This window comes from Melanaphis sacchari, unplaced genomic scaffold (genome assembly GCF_002803265.2).
Source record: "Melanaphis sacchari strain LSU unplaced genomic scaffold, SCAv2.0 Contig202_pilon_pilon, whole genome shotgun sequence".
NCBI lineage: Eukaryota > Metazoa > Arthropoda > Insecta > Hemiptera > Aphididae > Melanaphis > Melanaphis sacchari.
This window is the reverse complement of record NW_020270994.1, coordinates 212,417-239,767: the sequence shown is the minus strand read 5'-3', so window position 1 is coordinate 239,767 and position 27,351 is coordinate 212,417. Positions and strand designations below refer to the sequence as shown.

General features: G+C 26.9%; 1 protein-coding gene across 3 annotated transcripts; it reads right to left on the bottom strand.

The window, feature by feature from the left end:
* Positions 1 to 841: 841 nt before the first annotated feature.
* Positions 842 to 27,351, bottom strand: LOC112593398 (excitatory amino acid transporter). 3 transcript variants are annotated; one of them, XM_025337777.1, is made up of 12 exons: positions 27,024 to 27,351; positions 16,195 to 16,344; positions 13,018 to 13,143; positions 10,546 to 10,756; positions 10,316 to 10,358; positions 9,909 to 9,979; positions 9,522 to 9,668; positions 9,036 to 9,269; positions 7,707 to 7,898; positions 5,739 to 5,873; positions 5,474 to 5,561; positions 842 to 1,746 (listed from the first exon to the last, which is right to left on the bottom strand). In XM_025337777.1, the coding sequence occupies exons 1-12, from the start codon at positions 27,052 to 27,054 to the stop codon at positions 1,630 to 1,632; spliced, it is 1,545 nt and encodes a 514-aa protein (XP_025193562.1). In that variant the 5' UTR covers positions 27,055 to 27,351; the 3' UTR covers positions 842 to 1,629. The 3 variants fall into 3 exon arrangements, with proteins under 3 accessions (XP_025193562.1, XP_025193564.1, XP_025193563.1); XM_025337779.1 differs by lacking the exon at positions 27,024 to 27,351 and adding an exon at positions 16,622 to 16,853; XM_025337778.1 differs by lacking the exon at positions 27,024 to 27,351 and adding an exon at positions 16,464 to 16,852.

Here is a 27,351-nt window from a genome sequence, read left to right as displayed (position 1 = left end):
TTGATTAGGAAAAGTCGGCTGTTGGCCTATACAAGAAACTACAGGCTATTATTATGTATCTACGATTAAAGAAGTTCGTTGATCTCTGTTGTAAGAAACGAGAAAAATATCTATTGTAGTTAGGTATAGGTTTATTAATTCTACACTAGGTCATTCATTAGTTATTATACATTAGCCATTTAGTATAGCTACGTTATGTCAAGAGAAAAAAATTAATCTTTCAATCATAGAAAACCTAATAGATGTTTTTCGACATAAAAATATATGTATTTATGTATATTAATACTTTTACGTCGGACGTCGGTGGTTTTCGGATTGAGAAATTATTTTTTTATCAATATTCCATTAGTCGAGCGTTTGAGTTTTGTTGCATTATTCATTATTCCATAAATAATTTGGAAAAAATTGAATATCGTGTTTTACCGTTTTTTCCTAAAGTCAACACAAACGAAAGTTCACTTTGTATATCCTTGATTGCCAGTAGTTTCAACTCCGGACGACTCCACGGCAATAGATTATTATTCATACTGATGAAGATGGCTCTTTTTATGTCCGGTTGAGTGTCTTGTTATGTGTTCTAGACTTCTAGGCGGTTTTATACTAATGTATTAATATATTTATAACGCATTCGTTGTAAATGATTATAATAATACATAATATATAGATAGGTAGTCAAATTGGATGATACACAGTTGTGGCTTATGATTTAAATATTGTAATAACTAATAACCCAAATAGTAAAAATAACGATTATAATTCAATAACTGTAAATATTTATATATTAACGCATAAAAGTAATTAAATGAACATATGGCAGGTATATACGTATAATATTCGATGGGTATTAAATTAGTAATATATACTGACATGATAAAAAACACAAACAACTATCTAATAATAACTACAAGAAAGCACGAGGGTAACACAAAATGTCTTTAACAAAGTTTCAAATCATTTATATTATGTTGTACTAATATTAAATGCCAAAATAATAAAAAAACGTTTTCGTTTTCTGTGACGATACATACTATTATAATTTATAGATGTATTTTAATTTAAAAACGATTACAACAATCACCAACTACGAGGTTCTGAGATCGCGTGGTGAGTCTAGGCACGGTATATGAGAATATTAGCCACTAAGACTAAAATGGTATACATTATTATAATGCAATAATTGTTCTTTGATGCTTTTTAGTTTGCGTTCACGCGTCGTACAGGTATATAGATTTTTATAGTAAATAATATGTAAACAAGAATGTAAAACAAGAAAACACTGCCGGAAATGTGCAGTATTTAAATATTGAACTATTAATTTGAATTCGAAAAAATCTGACGTTACTTTATGTATGTTTTACCATCGAGCTTTCTTAAAAACATTCATAAAAAAATAATAGGTACGCAATGTAAATGGTCATACGAACACAGAAGAATAATGATAAAAATAAGTAAAATACTAATGCTACTTAATAATAATAATAATAATAATAATACGTTCGAGTTCTAATATAATACGAATTGTCGTCTGCAACACGTGCAATTTATTAGCCTCCGTTGTATATATTCATTATAATACTGGAAACTCTTCACAGTCGTTATATGTATATTATAAACAAGATTAATATAACTTTATACTGGCGTGTTGGTAAAACTCTGATTTGTATGTGTATTTTGTTCTTGTTCTTGGATGACAAACGTGCCGTTGACGTGCGCTTCTTCGGCTTCTTTCTCGTTTAAATCGTCGTCCTGTCGAGAGGGGAAAAATATGCATTAAAAATCTGTTAAGTGATATCAGCAAGTACAGTATCGTGTATATACATTATATTTGTTTTAAAGCCACACATATTTTTCAGATAATTTCATTGATATGTAAAGTGTATTTTTTTGGACGCTGTACCCTTTTTACTTATTATAACGTTTTATGCGTGGATACATCAAAAGACAAAAATCATTATTGTATGATAAAGATAACATAAGTTCGTTTTAATTATCGTTCTGTTTAAAATTGCAGTATTATTGTAATATTGTAGCAAGTATAAAAATGTGTGTATAAGATAATAAACAAAAATAAAAATAGTAAAACGAAAATCGTTACGAGTGAAGATTGTATGGTAGACATATATTAGTATAATAATATACTATAATTTATAGATTTCTTAAAATCCAGAAACAACTGCAGAAATCAAATATATTATTATTGAAAGTATTAATGTAGCGCAGTAGCGGTCGGTTAACTATCGCTGATTATTCTTTTTACAGTAAAGATATTATGACGTGTTAAGTGTAACTACCTACTTACTATTAAAAATTGCTCGTGACAGTTCTATATAGATACTATATACTAGTTAGTAGTTAATATCATCAAGTATCGATTGTACTTTCTACATAATAAAGTTCATGATAATAGTATCGACTATTGGAATATTTAACTGTATTGTACTATTGTATGTATCTAATTAAATATCGAAGTGTAATATCCAGGGCCCCCACATACAATCTCGGGCCCCTGCACTAAATGTTTGTCTGGGCCCTTTATAGAACTTCCAAAAATACAATTTACCATCTATATATTTTTTTTTTTTATAATAATTTTTGGAATAATATATTTTGTTCTTTATTAGACCAATTCGAATTCAATATTCATTGTTAAACAGGACAACATTTTGTCGAGTCAGTTAATAAATGATAAAAAATCAGATTCTTAGGCATCTCAACATTAATATTGTCTTGTTTATTTTTTATTACAATATTATCTAAATTAAAATAGAAAAAAACAAGTATATTTTGATTTATATTTAATATATTTTTTTTAAGTTAAAATTTTATTTAATATATTATTATAGTATGTACATAGAATGCAATTCAATTATAATTAGGGTTGTACATTTGTAGGGAAGTGCATTTTTTTTTTTTTTGGCGATTGTGAAACGTAGCTTTGTAAGTATATAATATAATTATGTAACAACGAATCCGTAGATGAAATTTTTATTTTGCATTTTTAGGTCATTATATTTTCCTTTTGTAGTTTATTTTCTGATATTTTTTTAATAATTTCCATCAATTAACATCTTTAAAAACCTAATTATTAACAAAATAAATACATAAAAAAAATTTTTTTTAAATGTTTCAGGTAAATAGTATTATACAAAATTCAAATTAAATCAACATTTTTAATATTTATTTTATTCAATAAACACATTGTTATGTATGTAAAATGTAATGTACTAAATTTATAATATCCAATAATATCAATATAAATATAAAATTTAAATTAAAAGTGTATCTAATACTAGAATTTTTGGCATTTTATATTGCATATTTTGCATTTTAAGGGCATTTTTTTGACATTTTTAAAGATTTTTAAGTGCATTAAATTCACTGCTCTAATTATAATATTATAATGAAAAGAAACAAATATAAATTCACGGATTCGACGATTCGGATTTCGATGTATACAACGCGGCGTATTGCACAATATTGATAATTAAGTATAGCTTAAGAGCTAAAATGCTAGGTATTAAAATCTATATAATAAAAGATAATAGTCTAATATCGCTTAAAAGCGATAAGAAAGACGCTAACTGTAACCACAATAATTTTTAGATCAATGGTTAACTATCAAATTAACTATTATTAACCAATGACTAAATATATATATATTTCATAAAATGTTATTTTACAATATTATTTAATATAAAATAAGTGTTAATTCTAAAATTTCAAAAATTACAAATAAATTTCAACGGGCCTATAGTCCCTGTACTCAAGGTCAATCAGCCTCCCCTTGTGAGGGCTTTGGTAATATTACTAATCGATTATTCAAACCAACCAAGGGCGTTTGTGAAAACATTTTGTTGAAAGCCGCACGATTTTTTATTGTGCCTACCTTTTAAATGGTGAAGGTCGATAGATAAAGTTATATAATTTATTATCGCATTATTCTGCTCTAATCATATACTCGTATTTTTCGATAAATAAAAAAAATGGATATTATGTATTATTTTTATTGTTTTGTTAGATCGTATAAACGCTACTATCATAATGCATATCAATTTATACTACGTAGTACTATGCTGAAATTTAACACTTCAATGAAATATATTTATATGTTATATAATATATGTATATTATATGTTTAATATAACGAGTAATGACATTTTGTCTTCGAGGACATGAACTACAATAATACTGCATCGTGTCAGATAAGATCTTGTTTTTTAAAACTGTGAATTTTCATCGTTTTTCTGATTGGCAAATAGCCAAGCATACGTTAGTGACGTAAATAAAATGTAGTCATCAGTATACCTATATTAGTCATATATATTTTACAATACTTATTCGATGATTTGTAAATCGTAATGAATATCTGAAATGCGATAGTCGGATTAACTTTAATTTATGTACATAACAATATACCAATATAATTAGTGTATAATATCTATATATAAAACTATATGTTATATTTAATACATAGAGATATTCCTAGCTCTATTTACCTAGTTCTATTTACCTATATATACCTTACCAAACATATGCCTATTGAAGAGGGATGGGTGGGGATGAGGGGTAAAAGAAGCTTAGTTCTGTAATCCACTGTATATAAAAATAAATACATCTTATATTATCTTACTTAAAAAATACCGCTGACTAATGAAAAAGAGAAATACAATTTTTCGTTCATTTAATCATATTTATAATTTTTATCAACTACTATGCAATTTATTATGTATGGTAAATACATATTGAATTATTTGTATATAATTCAATATTTTTTACTAAATTGTCTATAATGATACGTTTTAAATGAGGTCATTATAGTAGTAGGTAAGGTATTATAACTAAAATTTAAAATTGTTTATTAGTTTATGAACTTGAATTTTAGATTGATTACTTAAAAAATTTGAAATGTGGTGAAAGTGATATAAAATGTATTACCTATTAATTTAAATGATTTTTATAAATCGTATTATCTACTTATTCTTATAATATTTCATCAACTCGGAATTTTTTATGTTTGTCATCATTGTGTTCGGAACAAATGCATTTTATTGAGCAATTTTTTTTTTAATTAATAATATATTTGATGATGATTACGAATATACAAAAAAATTGTCGAAAACAAGTCAAGATATAATATAAGTTACAGCCGTTTAAAATTTGTAATTATCGTTTAACGCAGTGCCAAAAAGGCAGATATTACTAGCTGCATCCGTGTTGGCGAATGGTGAGTACTTACGCGTATCTTTAGATTTATCATGAAAACAGAAAAATTACACTAGGTAAAATTGTTATCATATAGGTGTTTGGTAAAGTGAATTTGCTCTGAATACAATAATGACATATAGCGTATGTAATAAATGTCAAATTGGAGACCTTTAAAAGGCTATGTATGACTTTGAAACCAAGTTCGATCGACAAATAATTATGATTGTCTAGCTTATTATATAATACATATTTTATTATTACGTATTACCTGTTCTAATTCCTCTTTAGATAAATGCTGAACAATGGCCACCGTGTAGCAATCTCCAATCAGGTTGTTCATAGTCCTGAACCTATCCCTGTTATGCGATTTATATAAAAAAAAAAAAAAAATATATGAATATTACAAATAATTAATTTTCTGTAAAACATGTGTACCTATTATACATTTATATTTTATATAGAAGTATTAGGTAATAGATACCTGTCTAGGTATAAAATAATATTTATATATCTGTCATAATGGGGATACTCACACTAGCCAATCGACGGCAAACAGCAGAGATACGTCTTCAGTGGGTATATTGATGACGCTGCACAACATTACTACCAAGACGATAGCCGCCGACGGAATAGCCGCCGAAGACATACTTGCCGCCGTGCAAGCCAACCTGTTAAGTCGATTGACATGTTAATTTTGTTACATAAAAATAATAAATCACTGATTTATGAGATGCAAGTACATAATTAAGTGAATTTTATTGTTGTTGCCATTAAATAAATTCAAACATTGCTTATTACTAGAGCTGTGAATTTAATGCACTAAAAAACCTTAAAAAATGCATTAAAAATGCCAAAAAAATTGCAATAAAATATACACTTAAAATGCAAAATATGCACTTAAAATCCAAAAAATTATAGTATAAAATTAATTTAAAATGGTTTTTAATTTTATTTTTATTTTTATATTAATATTAGGTACAGGATATTAAATATTAATACAAAAAAGTGTTTATTTGATAAAAAAGTTAAAAAAATTGACATAATATAAAAAAAAGTTTTCAAACAAGTTAATTGACAGAGTTTGGTTAAAAATACTAGAAAATGAACTAAAAAAAGCAAAATATGACCTATAAAATTAAAAACGTCAAGAAATGCAAAAATATGCAAAATAAAAGTTTCATAGATGGATTCGTAATTATATAATTCAAATTATGTACTTACAAAGCTATGTCTTACAATCACCAAAAAAAATGCACTTTCCTATAAATTCACAGCCCTGATTATTACTATACTTATTGGATACAAGTGGTTTATCTAATTGCTTTAAAAAAAATATATATATCCACGAGGTAGATTGCGTGATTACTAATTTGTAACTATTAAACATTCTAGGTTGCACCGTGCTGGTACAGATAGGTGATTTACTATTTATTCTTATTTTATATTATACTTATGTTATTTCTATATTACGATCGAAGTTTAACTTGTCAGGTGTTCGTATTTATATAAAAACTAGATTTTTAGTTAGGTATTTTATGATAGATATATTATAATAATACAAATTGTCATATTAAATTGATAAAAGCAACTATAATAAGCACTTGTCGTTAATCAATGAGAGTAAGATACGATTTGATATGTTAATTTTATATGTAATGTAAAAATATTTCCATGTATAATACGAAGCAATACACCAAACATGCTCACTCGTATGAATCTTTAGTAATGCGTTTATTCAAACCTGACTTTTGAAATTTTTAAGTATCTATAATATACTCAAGACCATGTTTAAATATTTGAATATTTGGATTTTTATACATTTTTAGGAGTGAATGATCGCTCATACTAAGCTTATTATCATAGACCAGAGACCTATTATCTTTTATACAGAAAATTGTTAATAACTCAAAAACTTCTCAATAACATTTTCATTTAATACTTCAAAATTTAAAAAAAAAAAATCATTTGTTAAAACAGTTTATAAAAGTATATTAATTCTCATTTGAAAAGAAGTTTTATTTTTATTACTATAGAAGAACAGGACACTTTTAAATAGTATAAAAATTAGAATTTGAATATATTTTTTTTTACTGATAGAAAAAAAGTGGGAAAACATACTTGGTCAGTCACACTGGTTATATTCAGTCGATATTAGCGTTAAAATCTGAATGAAATTTTTTACTACATTCACTTAATTATAGAAATTATCTTTCAATAAATCTTAATCATATTTAATATTATAATTTATAGAGAACCAGTCAAATTATAATGTGCGTTTATTATTGGTTTTAGAAACATTATTATTTTTTAATATAAAATATACTCATTATAGTGTGTCGGTATTAATTGTTAAGCAATGTTGTTTATACGTAATATTATTGAACGGTTTATGAAAAAAGACAAAAAACAAAATGGCGAGTATCGAATAACATGTAATTTGATGCGTATTATATTGTTATAAGTATATATTATGTATAATGTAGAAACCTTTAATGTCATACCCGATAGTGATAATTTCTCCAATGCCTAGTTGCAAATTATTGATTTGCGCTAAGAATAATAGTGCTACACTTAGGTACAGAGCTGAACCGTCCATATTGATTGTACCGACTGGAAGGACGAATTTAGTGATTTTTGGATTCATCTTTAATTTTTCATCCAACACTTTAAATGTTATTGGAAGAGATGCTGATCTAAAATAAAATGTTGAATAATAAATTAATTAACAATTTTTTAAAACTTGAGATAATAATATAATATAAATAAAACAATATAATACATAAGTAAAATAATTAATTATTAGTTATACGAGTATTATAAATTATGAATCCTTGGAGTATTTAGTTTTCAATGTTTGTTTATAATCATGAGTCATTAATCATCGTTATTGATTATACATTTGCTTATACAGTATATAGTATGATACACTTTTAAGTTGTAACTATCATCAGTTATAAGTGGCTTTTGCATAGTTTTACTGGTTGACCGTATTGTTTGCTAACTATTAAGTAAGTTCAAAATATACTTAAAAAATAATTTTGATTATAAAATATATTATATAATATAATGAAAGTGTGATTAAAATTATGATTACTTTTAGAGAATATTAGTGCATAATATTTAAAAACTTTTTATTTTTATAGTAGATTTAAGTTTTAATACGTATAAATTTCGAGAAGATGAAAATACATTTTTTTAAACACTGCCAATTTAGTAATGAATATATATATAAAAAAAAAATAAATAAATAAATAATAAATTCAAAGTCTACTTAACTATTATTTGATATCTATCATATAATTTTATAATTTTTAGATCGTTTTTCAGAAATTGTAATTACAAACTACATAATAATAAATAAATAACCATTGCCATTACTTATTTCATATTAATTTTAATTAAAATTATATTTTTTTTTACATAAATAAAACATGGTTTTAACGGATTTATTCCATTGCATATTTAGGGAATTTTTGATGCTTGAACGCATATTTTTGAGAAAATATTTCACAATTTTTTAGTGCATATAAATCCAATTCCTACAGTTATAATGTTTAATAGGAATTAATATATTGTTTGTTTGACAAAACTTTGGTTTTCATTATACCTATGCAGTGTAAACATGGGTACTAAGTAGTATGGATTTAGCGTTTAAGTAGAGCATAATATTATAGTTATATTTCGCAAAAACGAACAGTGCAATAATCATTATTCTTAAAATGTCGAAAAATGTATGCTTATTGCTTGTATTTGTTTACTTAACCTTTCGGACACGGAGTGATATTTGATTAATAGCGTTATAATTATTCATCAACGAAAACGAGTCTTACTTGGAAGCAGTGGCAAACGCGGTCGCTAGAGCTGGTCCTAGTGACACGTAGTACGACCATGGAGACTTCTTCACAATTACAAAATAAATGATTTGTATGACTATCAGTTGATAGAATAGGAAACCGCCGACCGTCGTTACGATGAATAAGCTGAGTTGGACCAGCGTGTTAGTGAGATCGGACAGTGTGATGATCTTCCCGCATATAACGCTGGCCACTCCAATGGGCGTAAACCTACAGATATGTTCTGTAATAGAGGTTACTGGGTGTACGTGTAACAATATAATATTATGTTATTTATACTATAATACGGTATAAATGGATGACGAATAAGACGATTGTAGGAGTATCTTCCATCGCCCGGAGGACGGATATCGAACAAACCATATGAATGTGTGTATGTGTGTGTATATGTGTGTATGTGTGTATTAAGTCTATAGTTATATAAATTGTATTAAATGCATACAAGCAGTTTACAACATTTACCAAATCACTCCGGTGAGTATCTTTTGCATCACTTCGTAGGTAACTGTGAAGAAGTTCAAAACGGGTTGCTTACGTTCGCCCATCGTGCCCAGTACGGTTCCAAAAATCAGACAAAAGAATATTATACCCAATGTATTTGTACCGTCCCTGCAAAAGGATTAAAAATATTGTTAGTTTTCTTCAAGACGAGTTGTTAAACAACAGATTTTGGCGTGGTGGCGCTGATGATTTGTATACGTAGATATATGCGTGAGTGTGTGTATAAATGTAATATGTATGTTAAATGAAAGCGATTTAAGTATAAATATATCGAATAAAATCAAAAGTTTAGGCAATTTTAATATTTATAATTATCTACAATTAATTACACAAATGTTGTATTATTACTTGTATTTAACGACTTTTTTCAATGTTTTCGTGTTATTAATACCCATGACGGTCTCGTATTCGGTTAATGTCTGAAAAATATTGGCAATTATTAATGTATAAACGAAATTTACTACTATATAGATACTGGATAAAAACCTAACTAGTGAAGGTGATGTTTAGTAATTTTTTATAATGAGTAAATTTGAAAAAGTTATAATAATTATATTTATAATTTTTCAAGATTATAAACTGTGTGTGTTTCAAAGGCGATTTAAAAAGTGGTCATATTTTAAATTATTTATTATATTTTTAAATTTAAGAAAACAATTAATAAAATACGAGTATTGAGTAGTAACAGTTCTTTTGAAAATATTAATACTTTTATAATATTATACAAATATTGAATAGTATTAATTATTTCTTACTTGTTGAATTGTAGCTTGAAACAAATTTTCTGGTAATAAATTCCTAAAAAAAAGATAAAGCACAAAAAAATTAAAAACTAAAGATAGTATATTATTATTTAATGTTTATTTTAATATCTAAAATACAGTTTGATTGATAAAAAAAATAAAAATGCTGGCCATTGACCACATTTGAATTGTTAACTGTGACGTACAATGAATAAAATTGGTTATATTAATATTTTACTTACTTTCCCATATCTAAAAATCCATCCATAACATTCATTTTTTTAGGCCCTGAAAATGACGTTGTATTTGTCAACCTTAAATCTGGACTGCCGGGATGAACGAGCAGACCAAGCGTTAACCCCAAGCAGACATTAAAAACAGACGTAAGGACAAAATATACAATTGTTCGGACTGCGACATTGCCGTTTTTGCTGATGTCCAAATTAGCAGCACCTAGGAAAAAGTTTGTTCATGATGTATATAATTAAATAGCTATCCCCGTAAACAATTGTAAAAATGCTTTCGCGTTAAATTTGGTTGTCCAATGTTAATATTTAGAGTAATGCGTGCTGATAAATAATATTTTTGGTTTTCTGATTTGGCGTATGGATGATATTTCTGACTTATTAATTTTACATAGCTGTCTCGCTCAGCGTTGCTTTTTTTGACAATTTAACAGCAGTATTTTTTTTAAACTATTTTTCTTTTTTTGTTGAACAACTCAAATTTTATTAAATTATATTTTATTTTTACTCTGGACCAAAAATTATCAACTCTTTAAGTTTTAATAGTGTAAATGAAAAACAACGAAATATTTTTGTAATACTGCATTATCTATTCACTAAAATACTAACTTATAGTAATAACTAATAATATGTAATATGAATGAAAAAATGTGTTTATGTACGTATTTTCCAATTATTAAAAAAATTAACAACTTGATTCTTCATTAATTTATAGAATCAGAAATACGCTTAAAACCTGCTCTGCGATGTATTCTTTCATTAAAAAAAAAAAAAAAAATCAAGATAATCGAATGAGTGGTTTCAGAGAACATGCTTGATAACGACTTACATTTTCACATTTATATATTATAGATAGATATAAACACGACTTCACTTATAAACTATATAGTCTCAAGTATATTAATATAATAATAAATTGGACTACAATTTATTAAATTCTATTCTGTACTTTGTGTAATAATGATATTAAAATAAAATAACAAAAACTGGAACATTATAATTTTTGTTCACGTTCATAATTTCAAAGGTTAATAAAACGTCATACATGAAATAAAAATTATATTTAGAAAAAAAAATGAAAGTATTCGTGGATAAAGTACAATATTACAATATTATAGTAATAAATTTAAACAGTATTAATATTTGATTACGGAACATAAAAACGCAAGTTATACCTACAACGATCTAAATAGTAAATATTAAAATATGTATTATATATTGCAATAATAACCCCAATTAATATCAATAAAGCTAATAATAAAGTAATTGAGTTATTGGTTTTTTCTTCAATATCTCGATACAGCAAGCAGTAGAATAGCAATTTATCAATATGTCGACCATTTTAGGTTGTAACATTGTCCAGATTCAAACGTTATGTTTTCTAGTTGCAGAAAAAATATACCTTAGTCTTATTTTTTCTTATGATCAATGTTACTGTTGAGTACTAATACTATTAATATACTTTATTAATAGATTTTTAAAATATTTTATTATTATATATTTATAAGTTTAACTCTTAATATTATAAAATTTAATTAATTTAAGTATTTAAAGTACTAAATCTACAGATTTAAGTTTTAACTCTATATTCCGAATCCTAAACATGCCTAATATTTTACCAAGTATTTCTACGCATAAAAATTAAATCACGATTAAGTAGTCAATCATTTCATAGTAATAATTGTTTGTGTCTTACGTTGAATAAACATTTTGTATAATTTTCATAATTTATAAATATAATATTTAGTTGGTAAATTTAAGTTTAAATACTTTTTAATAATATCGTACAAAAAATTAAATTCAAAGGAAAAACATTGAAAATACCAAATGATACGAATGAATTTTTTTTTAAACGATTCAGTCACAAATTTACTACTATAAATAATACGTTTACATAAATATTACTAATTAAATATTGTATTATGTAGATTTTAAGGAAATCACTGAATTAAATTGAAATTTGACATGTTTGAAATGGATTTTTTTTTTGTAATTGCAAAGTATTATAAAGCTGTAATATAAGTTAAAAATATACACCGTATTTCTCATTATATATTATAAATGTACTTATTATTTTTAATAACACATAAAATATGATTGATTTATTATTCACTAATAAGTAGATTCCAAACTCCATCTATACTCTAAAATTCTCGGCTGTTTCAACAGACATTAGAAATCATCATGCAACTATAAATATAAATGATAAAAAAATGTTTGTGAGGAAAATATTGATAAAAAATCATTTTTACATTCAGAATGGTTTAGAGTTTAGACGTTGTAAAACTAATCAAACTGAAAACGATTTATGTTTATGAAATGTATTTGTATGCGGCTCAAGTTGATTTTTAATTTTGTTTATGAGTCATCACTCATCAGTTTCTAATAACTGAATACTTAATAATTGTTGTTGGTTGGTACATTGAATTGTTCACGCTATTGAAACATGAGTAAAAAGATTATGCTTACCTATAATTATACACGATATAATGAATGGTAACACCATCAACTTTAAAGTCCTTAAGAAAAGGTCACCAGGATATGAAATTAGAGTGATTGTGTCACTGCTAAGATGCAACGGTCTTAATGTCAATCCTGAAATCAAATGCATTGAATGAATTATATAATTTGGTATTATTAATAAAATAATAGACTGCATTGTAAACATCTTAATACATTTATTTATTCCGAGATTCTAAAATGTAGAATATAAAAGTTTTAAGTTAAATTTTGATTCGAAATTTGTTTTAAAATATATCATATTTTTAATTAATTAAACACGTTATATTATCATGTTTGTTAGAAATCATGATAAATTATTGTTGTTATTTAAAAAAAAATGTATTTATATAGATTATAATAAAGTATAAGTTATATAGCATTATAAAAAATAGTGCATTATTAAATGATAAATCGATGTCTTTTAAAAACTTTGATATATCATATAATATTTAATTAGGTGTGAAATTATGGTAAAAAATAATGATATATATTAATGATTCTTATAACCACAGGTCAATATAAAATTTTAAATAGTTGCATTTATAATCATTAATTAAAAAAAAAAAAAATTGTTCTAACTGGTTAATACGTATTGTTTATTTTTATATAATTAATTAATTTTTATTTTGTTAATATGATTAAAAAGCAAAACAACTTCAATATATACATTTTTATGAGAACTTTTAAAATACCGTTAGGAATATAGCACTAATTGCAGATAAAATAAAAATAAAAACCCAAATAAACTAATGATTTGTAAATTACGTACTTCTACATATTTTTTAGTAGAAAATAAAGTAATGAATGTTACATAATAAATACATAGAAGAAATTTATTCTAATAAAGTTTTATATTTTTTTTGTGATATATTATTATAAATACGTATGGTATTAGATTTGGATGTAGAGAGGGAGAGTTTTATACCATACAAAGGAATACGTCATACGTGTACGTGTATTTTTTATTTTTGATCGGTAAATAAGTAATTTAAAACTATACAAATATTCCTACACAATTCGATTTAAAATTTAACGCAGATTATTCTTTAATTATGAATTTTTATTGTTTAATGATTATTATTTCAAAAATGAATTAAAAAATACGAAGAAAAATGTACTAGTCAAATTAAATATTTAAAAAATCATATTAAATGTTCACAATACTTAAATTTAATATCTAAATATCATAAAAACTTATGTCTATGTAAAAAAGGGCTGAGTCCGTAAAAATATATAAAGTACCTATAATATTTCTAAATAGTATAAATAATATAAACTACTGATTTCAACTTTTTGTTGTGTTGAATACAAAAAATAAAAAAATAAAAATACTTTTTCTTTTATTGAAAATATAGAATTATTGACCTTGAGCAGATTCAAGGTTACGAGTTTCATATATTTGCATTTTCTTTAACTTAGATAGACCGTAAATACTGTTAGTATTGGTATTGTGATAAATATGTACTTACAAGTACTCGCATTGTATGCAATCCTACGCCCTCGTCCATTTTATACCTATGTTATTTCTCATCTAAATGATTATTGTTGTATAAATTATATTATCTGTGAAGTTTAAGTATGTATACGTTTACAAATATTTAATGTTCTTTTTTTATGTAATAAATTATTAAACGAGTAATCGTTACTAAAAAAAGTAATTCTCAGATTAATAAAATTAATTTTTATCGAATATATAGTTTTCTAATATTTTATATTTATTAATAACGACTGACAATGTTTAAGAATAAAAATTAGGACGGTGCACGTTTAAAAAAATATAAGACCGGATTTATATATTAATACATTATTATATTATATAAATACAGACATCGGGTTTTATTTCACTTCGCTCTAAACGGCACAGAGAAGTGGAAAATATTATTAATCATAAATTTGAAACTATGAATCCATCATTGATTATGAGTGGGGTAATTTAAGATTTTCAAAAAGATTGTAGTTTTAATTTACCAATTCAAATATAATTATATTCAAATTAAACAATTGATGTTTAACGTAAACACAAGTGTTTACATCACTCATTTTATTCAAATTGTTTCCATTTAGAAAATAAACTTATTAATAAATTAAAACGAAAAGTATTTGCATACAAACATGCATTATCATGTAAGTAATTTAGGTATATCATTTATTTAATAATGATATTAAATTTGCTTGAATAATCTGTCTATGTTAGATAAATATGAGCTAAGCTAATATTTATATTATAGTTATACATTAGGAAGAATTTACTTATAATGTGGTTTTTGAGTGGAATATATTGAGAGGGCACTGAATAAACTATAAACAGGTCATCAAATTTTTGATTATTAAATAATAATTTATATCATATTATCATACTATATACAAAATTGTGGAGACTTTAAGGCTGTACCTAGTCCATTTTGTCTGTTTAGTTGATTTAAAGTGATTGCATTTCTTCGTGAAAATTAATAACTTTAAATATTTTATTGTTGTATATAGGCACTTATTGTTATCTTTAAGTAAAGGAAATTGTATTGTATTCGATTCAATAAGTATACTTAGGATTTGTGTGATAAAATACAAATAATATATTTTATATGTAATAATTTCAAATTTGTACCAGTTAGTAGATACTATTAAAATTATGTTTAATCAAAAATATACGTTGTGTTTAATGTGTTACATAAATTATTATTACAATATTTTGGGTAATTTTTAGATCAATTACTACATTTAATGATTAAATAGACATTTTTTTTTTATCCATAAGTACAAATATTTATCATGTTTCAATATGTAAGTGTTTAAAATATAATTATTTAAAAAAATACATGTACACTAAGTACACATAATGTGATATTATGCAGCAGGTAGTTGGTGCGTAATAATTTATATTAAATTTAGATTTTTCCTCACATCTGGACTGAAGCTATATATAGAGAAGTGACAAAAATATATAGATAAAGATTCTGTATCTACTTGGCATGGAAACTCTGATGGGGTATTAATGATTTTAGAAAAAAATAAAATCGCAACAACTGTCAACGAATACTATACAATGAACCTTATATTTACAGCAATTGTTTAAGCACTTAATATTGGAACATCTACGCGTATATTATTACATCTCACTGGCCGTCGTTTATATATACACACACTCACCCAGGAGCACTCCGAATACGACCGATACCAAGATTAATATGAGCAACTTGTTGGACTTTAGCCATTTCACCATAGTGTTCACGTTGGGCGAATTCTTGACCTTTGAAATGATGGTGAACGTCGACTCTGCCCGTTGTCTTTCCATGTCGTCTGTAACAAAAAAAAAAAAAAAAAACTGTAGTACACGTAAAATAATATTGTGTACCTATAATACAACGTAAAGGTAGGTATATTGCATAAGCGTGAGTGTATTATCACGTTAACCTAACCTTTGGAGTATGGCGTGATCGTCAAAATGGATTTAACGCGCGAGCGTAGAATACTGCAGTGTTTTACTTATGTAAAATTGCAGACAGACATGCGCCTAAATTTAATATGGGCAGGCGAGTTACGGTAAATTAATAATACTATAATATTATGATCATACGGTTTTATGCGCGATCGAAAGACTTGTCCAGCGTTGTCGCGCAACGCACGCGGACGAACAAAGCAAAAATGTGCAAAGCCTCGTGATTTCTGTGCACACGCGACTGACTGCTGGAGGAAACGCGCGCAGAACAAAACCGCATACACGGCGACAATGGGGACTATCTACGATGATGATGATGATGGTAACAACAACAACAACAATAATAGTAATGCATCGTGCCAGCGTGTTGTACCATGCACACACACACACACACACGGTGGTTTTTACGAATGAATTATACGCTTGTGCGTGGTTCGACGGTTACCTAGGTGGTGGTAACCCGGGGGGGAACTGGTTTTCGGGACGAGAATGTCGGACGCCGACGCGGTCGCTTGCATGCGCTTTGCGCGACGACGCTCCAGCCGACCGCGACGGCGCGGCGTGTACATCGGAATTATACCTATCCGCCGCCGCTGACATTATTTTATCATATCGTTACTGTGTGTACGCGTAGTGCGTGTGTAAAAAATCTAAATTATTTTATTATGACGGTCGTCATTCGACTGGTCTGCGGGGGAAAACTGCGACTGGTCGCGCGATTTTAACACCGTGCGCGCCTCGGAAGATTCGAAAACCGCTATAATATTGCTGCTGCTGTATAGGCCTACATCCTTAGACGTGTGTATGTTGCAAGTACATTTTATAATGCCCCCCACCGTATTAGACCTCTGGGTCACGTCACCGGAGTAACGGTCATCAGACGTATAAAAATGTATGATTCACATGGTGATGTTGATGTATGAAATCGCAGTAGGTCTATACGTTATACGTATAGGTCTATACTACAGTCTACTACGTATATATATATTCTAGTCATCTGTCATACAACGTATAGTTCTTGGGATATTTTTTTATGGACTGAGGAGAGGGAGGTGATGGGTAATGACCTTAAAAAAAAATTAAACCTAAAATTTCCTTTCACATTTCTATTTACTAAGCAAATGTTATAATTAAAATATAAAAATAATAAAAGCTTTGTGTGGAAAATATAATTTTGGTCATAGTCCTTTGTAAATACGCCACTGCAGTCTAATACTTAAACATGCGGTATGTACGGCGTCGAGGTGTTTCACAGGTCATTGCTACCTCGTAATTACTGTACACGTCAAAGTTTAATACTCGATTAAATGATCAATTAGCTATAAATATAATTATTTCATAACTAATTTGGACTTTTGCAGCACATCAACATTTTGAGGTAAAAATAATTTTAAGCAATAAATGGCTATTATAAGTAACTCTGTATCTAGTAGCATACAAATAAGATGGCTTTATATTTAAGCGGAGATCAAAATATAAAAAAGATCATCCTAATGAATTTGTAGTTATGGGCGAGGGAAGGAAGAGATATGCAGTAAATAAATGTATAGTCTATATCTTGGGTCATAGGGCAACACAATTCTAAATACGGTACCTACTGATGTTTGTTCCCGAACACCGAACACTTCTAATCACTTACTGTATATAAATATACCTAACATAGGTACCTAAAATACTTTTCTATTTTCTGATTGTAACTTATAATTATATAGCATGTTTAATTATTTCAATACTTAATGAAAATTCTCAATTCAGATTTCAAAACATTTACATAAATATTAATTCTACAAATTGGTCAACTCATATTTTCAAGGAACACGAAAATAAACGGTTTAACATTTTTTTTTTTTTTTGATTATTAGATAATATATAAGCTAAGGATATCCACACGAGGTCAGTAGGCAGTATTGTAAATTTTTAACGATGGCGCAATCTTAAAAATGTTAAAAAACCGCACCCAACCGTATTTTAGGCCTATAAGATTTCATATGTTTATATGTTTACGATTTTTGTTTTTTAACGTTGTGTAAACTGCATAATATGCCTAATGTAATATTATGCCTAAATTGACAAATAAGTAGAAAAACCTGATAGTATTCAATTATTTCATTATAGATTTTGAGTTTTTCACATTCACTTTGAAATCACTATATAGATTTAATTTTGAAACATATACGTTTAAAAAAATAGTAGACGATACACTGTATAATATGTAAATGTTAAGATTTGAGGACGATGAAACACAACGAGTAGCTGCCGAAGTGTGAAATTCGTGCAATTCGATAATTTGCTGTGTCGAAGATTAATATTTAATATACGGGATGTTGACTGATTACCCTCAACGGTTGTTTTCGGAATTTTAAAAATTTACCAGTAGTCCTGAGAGCCGGATAAATGAAATTAACGGCCTTGCCGGCCCAGGGTTAATTTATTTTTGGGGGCCCTAATTTTACAAAAAAAGTATTTTTATAATTATTTGTTAATTGACATAATTGTTGATGCGTTCAACCTATTTTGAATCTATATATTAGGGACATATATACATATATTGGAGCACAATAATGTCATATGTCATGTTTTGTGCTGGTAAAAAGATAAAACGGGTTCGATCGTGCTAATTGGTTGGGCGCTATCGTGTTGCATTTTTTGAATGGAAAAAGGTAAGCCGGGCGCAATCGTGTACAGCCGTGAACGTATAGTCTAGTGGGATAATGCGTCTAAATTAAATTAAATATGTTAAGGTTTATTTTCAGGTTCAATGATTTAAGGAAGTAAGTAAATAGCCCTTAACGCGCTATTTGACTAGACTATTTCTTCAAATATTTTTTAAGTTGTTATTCTTATAGATATAATAATTTATGAAAGCCGGTACAAGTATGATATAATTTCATTGTAGCTGTTGAATTAAGTCATATCAGTATATCAAATTCATGATTCCACTAGAGCATTTTATTTACTCGTGAATATTAACCAGGTATTGTTGAAAAAAAAGTTCCTGGGAGCGTTTATTATGTAATTAATTTTAAGTTTTAAGAGCCAGATTGGTCAAACCAGTATATTTAATTTGCGATTTTCCTTGAGCATTCTTTTTATTTGCGAATATTAACTTGTTATTATTACCGAGTATATTGAAAAAAAAAAACATATCTTTGTATAATATAGTCACTCTTGATGTTAGCGGTCAAGTTAATGGTTACATGGATAGAAATTTGCTGCTTTATGTATAACTAGGGAATATATTTTAAATATCATCAGTTTCATTGGGAACACAAGTAAACACAGCGGACTACAGTAGAAGATAAACATTTTAAAAATCTTTTTACAAACAAAAATGTAAGTATTTATTTCTATGTATTGTTTTTTATTCTTATATGTATACTATATTGATAAATAGATACAAATAAATAATCTTATTAAACTTAATTTTATTTATAGTTAATTTATGTTAAGAAACTTAAAATAATAATAATTTAATATCCATACACCAATAATCGAAAATTTAATAACTCATACGGTTAAATATAATACTATTTTTTAATCATAATGATTTTTAAATCTCGTAATTGACTAGTATTATAAGTGGTTTATATTAAGTATAAACTATAGGATTAGTGTATCACATTTTAAAATTGAAGTATAACCTACATTTTTTTTCTGATAATTATAAATGTTTTATTATAGGTGATTATTAATAATCTTACCAAGTTAAAGGATATTAAAACAAACTAAAGATGTTATTAATTTATTTTTCTTTAAGCCTATTTATTTTAAATTTAATTAACGTTCCCTTCTAACGGAATGTAAATTAAAAGTTTTTTTGAAAAAATGACTTTGAAAAAAATATTATATTATATTATATTTAATTATATAATGCAATAAAAAATAAATATGGTAGCAAAATTAGTTCTTTGTACTCGGATGCAGATTTTATGGTACAGTGAAACCTGATTTAATGGACACCTCTCTTAACGGACAAAATGATTAGGTCTTGACAAAAAGATATGTACACTAAAACCTGTATATAACGGACAGTCACGAACCAAAATAATTGTCAGTTGACAGTTATAGACAGGTTTCAGTGTTTTAAAAATAAAATTAATCTACACACATAATATGTTCAATGAAAAAGAAAATTTATACGTATATTTTATTAATATTGTACATAATAAGTACCTATAAAATAGACAAACCGCTAGAGTTTTTATATTTTTATAATGAACAATGTCCACCTTTTGTTTTGAATTAAAGCAAAAAAAAAAAAAAAAAAAAAAAAAAAAAAAAAAAAAGCTTTACGCGATACAAGAGGTGGCATTGCAAAGAAAAATATGTACAATTTTTACTGCGAATGGATATAGAAACTGAATAAAAACGTTAGATTTACTTATGGTTATCATTTATACGTACCTATTTAAATTTATAACTGGATTTATTTTTGTTAAATCATATGTATGCATTTCATCTTCATTAATTCAATAGGTACTTATAGTATTTAATCACGTTATCAAATAACGTTATCAAAATCGGCGATAATGTAATCGCTAAATGGTTATAATTAATGTTTTCACGTGTACCTAATTGCGTACTGTATTGACACTGTTTAGTAGTTTGTACATACATATGGCATGTACATTTAGATTTTAACTAGGATTTTTATCCGTTATGAAATCACCGGGGTAAATATTAGTGTTCATTATAGACAGGTCGAAATACATTGGAATACATATCTTTTTACCGAGACCTAGTCATTTTGCCCATTAAGGGAGGTGTTCGTTAAGTCAGGTTTCACTGTATTTCAACGTAATTTAGAATTATTATGATTTTGTGTTACACGGAATAAAATTTTTTTGAAAAAAATGTTTGTAACCAAACAGGGTTTTTAAAAATCTCTATTTTTTCGTGTTACATGGAAAAAAATGCTTGAGGGGTTTATTCTTCCTTAAACTTTTTTAATCTCCCTGCGGAAAAATGCTGTGAACATACAAATAAATACTATTTTAGTAGCTTTATGGCTGTTAGAAATTATTAAATGAAACGATGTATACTTTGTTAGGTAAAATTTAGTAAACAAAAAATCCTGACGTTACGATGGAAAATATTGCACAAGTGTATAATGAAGAGGCCAACATTTTATTAGTTTTAATTTTTAAATGATTAAATTTTCCATAAATATCGCGTTACATAAGTGGGTATTAAATGGCGATGTTTATTGAAATCGTGTACTTTAAATGAAGATAAAAAGGTGCTTTTAAAGTCGGTTATCAAGTATAAAAATTTGCTGCTTAAAAATTTAACAAAAGTTACTATTTTTAATTTTTTTAAATGGAAAACTGTTAATTATATTTCTATACACTTATTAAAATTAATATATGAAGTAGTTTAACCAAATGTCACAGATGTAACATTATAAGATGTAAACTCTATTCGTAAAAGTATTTATCGTACGAAAAGAAAATCACTTCTATCATTACTAAAATTTATTTCTGAAGTTCACTCAGCATTAAGAATATTAAAATTATATACTTATAAAGTGAGAATTTTCTATTTTACAACTAAAGCACGGAAAATATTGTATGTTTTGCTACAGATTTAAATTTAACATTTTTTGTTTCCGAGATAACATTTATGTGAATGGAAAATTTGAGTATTGTGTGAAATTTTTTCTATAATTTTTTACAATACACTTCGTCAAAAATGGACATTATAATATTTATATTTCATTAATGTTTTTATAAATTATTAAAAACATACGAACTATTGTTGAAAGAAAAATTCTCTAGCTTTGGTCTTGAATTCAATCCGTCAATTATCTCATCCGATTTCAAGTTTCAACCAAAGTATTCATGCAATTTCCAAAGTCGTTATGTTATTAACTACAGCCGTGACATGCAGATTTCGCATCTTAGCCATAGTAGAAACGCATACAAAATTTAAGACTACAACCTGATTATATAGATCTTAATTCAGAAATTGGAAAATGGCTTCACTTAATTTTCGATTTCTCATTACTAAAAAGTAAAAGCATAAATTTTTATCACAATAATGAGTGTTTAAGAATTATGTCTATAAAGTTGACCTTTCAATTTCATTCAAACCTTTTTGAAAATTTTTAAATGCGAATTACATTAGTTATAAAAGAATAAGATATGGCAGAAAAAATTTAACGTAGCCCTTTAATGTCGGCTCAGAAAGCTGCTCCATGTAATAATTGTGTACAATTTTCCTATAATTATATATCGATTTAAGATAATTATGTGTAATGCATTTTTTAGTTAAATAACTATATTATGTTTATTTTTTTTTTATAAAAATACGGTTATTTATTATTTAATTTTAAATGTTTGATTATGTACCTTATTTATTTAAATGAGGTTATGTAAGTGTTTATATGAAAATTTATAATTTATGAGATCGTCATAGGCGCTCCAAAGTTCGTCTGTAATCAGTCTCCGCATAACGACCTTAAAATTAAAATACTTACCGATCTAGCTTTTTAATCTTACAAAAAATTATACATAGTCACAACTATAACCACCTAAATACATTGAACTCCAATTTTCGTTCTTTTTCTAACCCAATAAACTTACTTCGTCGTTTAAAACGCCATTGACCAAGAGACTTACTAAATAGTTAACTTTAATAGATGATTTCTGGTTATTAAAGAACTCTACTCTCTAATTTCTATAAAGTTTATATGTTCATATAACATATTTATAAAATTTACATACGTATTGTATAAACAATATATTCAGATTGTAGATATTTTTTAATAATAAAAAAAAATATGATATATAAAGTATTATATATAAACTGTATTATATTTAACTGCACGTGTGTTTAAACAAAAATTGAAATCCTTAATTGATTTTATTGTTAATATATTAAGTATTTATAATTTTTTTGTACTTATTCATAATAAGTATACAAAATAATTATTCCCACTCCCAAAATTTTCATTTGTTAATATAAAATTATAGTTAATATATAATTTGAAAATTTGAAATAAAAGAATATTATTTTATGATACGTTATCACTAATCATCATCATAGCGATGGAATTTTAATTAAAACGTGAACATGATAATATTCTGTCCAACACATTAATTCACGGAGATATTAAAAATATTCTAATAAAAGAATTATACTTTATATTAAGTCTGTACTTAAGATAGATTTTCCCACTTTTTTTTTTTTAATTAGAAATTTAATTTGTCATATTTTAATTTTTGGCGAAAAATTTTAAAATGTTGGAAATTTGATCTTATACTTGAGTTTACTGATTTAACAAAAAATTTGTGTGTTAGAAAAAAATATTTACTGCTTTCGATCTCTAAACGATACATCAAACGTGTTTGTTTTCTTCAAGGTTTTATAATTTTCTACCAATAGCTGGGAAGCTTATACAAATTTATAACAATACGGATTTATACATATTAATTTGTTGTTAACCATAGATTCAATCCCTATTGACCAGAGGCTTACACACAAAATGTGTCAACCAAATGGAACAACAAAAAATGTCGAGGAATGATCAAATTTAAATTACAAAGATATTTATTTATTTTTTTATTTTAGCACAAAGAAGAAACGTACAAATCCAACTGAATAATGAAAATGTACGTGTGAACATGGTGCGATTGCGTGAGGCACAAGCTGAACAAAATCAAAAAAGACGATTAGAAGCATGTCAATTCGTAGTTGACCACGCAGAGCAAATGACCGACAACGCCAACAAGTACATAGAGCATTTACATCCAATTCATTCCTTCATCTAGCATTCGAGTATGGGCCCGATATTAAATATTACGCTCATTCGAAAGTAGAGATTGGTGCTACGGACAAAGAATGTCCGCGTGTTGCGCGTCAGGAAAAGTGCAACTACCGGAAATTGAAACACCACCTGAACCATTGAACGGTTTACTTATCGGTACGGATCCAGATTCTAACCTGTTCCTGAAGTCAATTCGAACACATTTGGAAACATGAATTGAATATGTTTCCAAATACACATCGTTCGGAGTAACAGAAATAGTTGAAAATAATGCTGCAAATGGTCAACAATTTAATTCAATATTCAAAATCAAAGGCCAAGTTTATCATAGAGTGGGCTCATTGCTACCAATGCTAAACGAACCACATAAATTTTTACAAATTTACTTTATGGGCGGTGAGGATATTGGTGTTTTGTTATTTTTATGGGCCGTCATCATTCACAGTGCTCCATTCATCTCAGTCATATACCAGTATACGACATTCCCTCTCACTTACAATAATTTAATTATTTTTTATTTGAATACCAAAATATTCATTAGATATATTTTATATGGCAAAACAACGTTTGCCGGGTCAGCTTGTAATATATAAAAGTTAGGGTTTAAGCGAAATAATAAGATACAATATGTATGAATAACAGATTATTATCTTAAATTAGATAATTGATAGTATTGCAGTGGATAACTTATTTTAATTTTAATAAGATAGACAGTCGTAGGTGATAATGTGATTGGCTCGAACCTTTGGTCATTGGTGTTATATAACTTTTGTTATAAATGAATTGAGGACTGTTGTGAGAAGAAAAATTAGAGGACTAATGAAAGGATTAAGGTCAGAAATAAAATTATAAAAGATGTTTGTTAAAGATGAATTTGAACTGTTGTTGTTGTTTTCTGTTGCTTCCGCATAAGTTTTCTTTTTAATAGGAGAAGGAATGACAAATATATATTATTACATTTGATACAATTTTAAAATATGTAGCATCATTTTGGCCACCGTTCAGTTTTAGTTTTGTTTACATAATTTTCAATATTATTATTTTATAGTTTAATAATTAATATTAATACATTGTTATATTTATTTATTTGTTTTTTTGAAAAATAATATTATTATTACCTTTATTTAAAACTTCTGGAAGTAATGAATAAAAAAAAAAAATACAACTATTATCGCTTTTATTCTAATTTTATTATTATCATTATTAGTATGGATAATGGACCGATAATAAACCAGAATAATTACCAATATTTCTCTTGCGGTATTGCAATAATAAAACTATGAAACTAATTTTATTTTTATCGAAGTGGCTTGATCGATAGAATATATCAATCGTGAGTTTAGTAGAACATGAATTCAGTGAATGCTATCCTATCATAATACTATACGACGAACTGTGTAATAAAATTGCTTTAACGACCTCTCTGTGACACGTCGTACGTGAGATTCGAAGTTTACATGCAATAATAATTTTAATAATGATTTTTATTTAAACACTGCATGAGTTACAGTTTGATAATCCAACAGACGACGGCCAAACAATATTATATTTTCGCCCCTGTTGGTTCACTATGTTCAAAATGAATATAATAATATAGCCTATATCAATTAGGTAATTTGATAATAATAATACCAATAATAAAGTACCTACTATAGGTTAGATGAAATTATTATTATTATATGAGATAGGACGTGCATTGTTACAGTATAACGATAGAAACAAATTAATTACATATTTATTTGATAAATATTAAAATAATATAATATTATGTGCTGTGAAGTAAACATAGACGGTGACTTTTCGCGAAAAATAAAAAAATGAATACAAAATGATTAGGAATCTGCAAACGGGTGCGCGCGGAATACATACAAAATCGCGCACGTAATTGAAAACCAAAAAACAAAAAATAAAAATAAAAATAAACAAATCAGTGATCATCACTAGTTAGGTTAGGTCTTATAGATAACATTGCAATTATAGCGACGGTCAACGTCTATATTATTATATACCTAATACAACAATCGACAAGCATCAGGCCTTGATTTTGAAAGTGTTAATGTGTGTACTGCACATGGACTTGGTCCCAAAAATATAAAACTCTGTATTTCACACATTTATTTATTTAACAAGCATAATATAAAATACAATTTTTGAAAATATTTTTACTTTAACTCCGAGAAAAATAGTGAGTTAGTACCTACACAATGACGTATGTGTATTTTTCGTTTACCTAATATAATGATATTTTTTTCTAATCAGCGGTGTCAATAATCTATTTGTTCTCGAGTTCAATAGGTAAAAACTATCAATTATTATTTTATCGCTTATGTTCAAGTAACCTTTGTGCTTGAATGTACTCTAAATTACCAATTATAAAGTTTCAATGATATCAACGTTTTATATAAATATAAAAAACATAATAAATGAACGATACTAAATGTTTATTAATTTACTCGTACTATTATACTGCGGTAATATTGAAGCCCGAAGGTACTTAATTTGAGCGTACCTATTAGATTAATTGAAAATAAATTCTCTACATTAGTTTAAATTCGGGAAAATTAATGGTCGTAAGCTCCGTTAATATAGTACTCTAAAATATTATTATAATTTATTATCCGACTAAGGGCTCCTTTAAGTTGACTTGCATTGAGTCCGGACTAGCGAATCATACTATAATAATCGTAACATAAATATACCTTCTTTAAATATTATGAAATAATGGCGTTTATAGGTAGTTAGTGATAGGTGTATTACGCATCGATCACTCACTGATATTGTTGTTGTCATGTTTGATTTTCATTCCTGCAGCGTGCCCGCCGCCGGATCCCTTGCCGTATTCCCTCCCCTCGATGCCGACGTGATATGGACGACGGGTGCGATGGTAATAATAAAAACTGTAGCCACTGTGTCTCGACGAAAAGTCACGGCGACGACGATGACGACAACTGCGACTGTGAGAACAATATGAGCGATATCGACGAAAGCGAAGACAACGATGACGACGACCACAACGGTAATAATAATATAATTATTCGCAGTTGACCGTTGGACATCGCCGTCCGACGACCACTCGTACTGAGCGCACTTCCTACAAAGG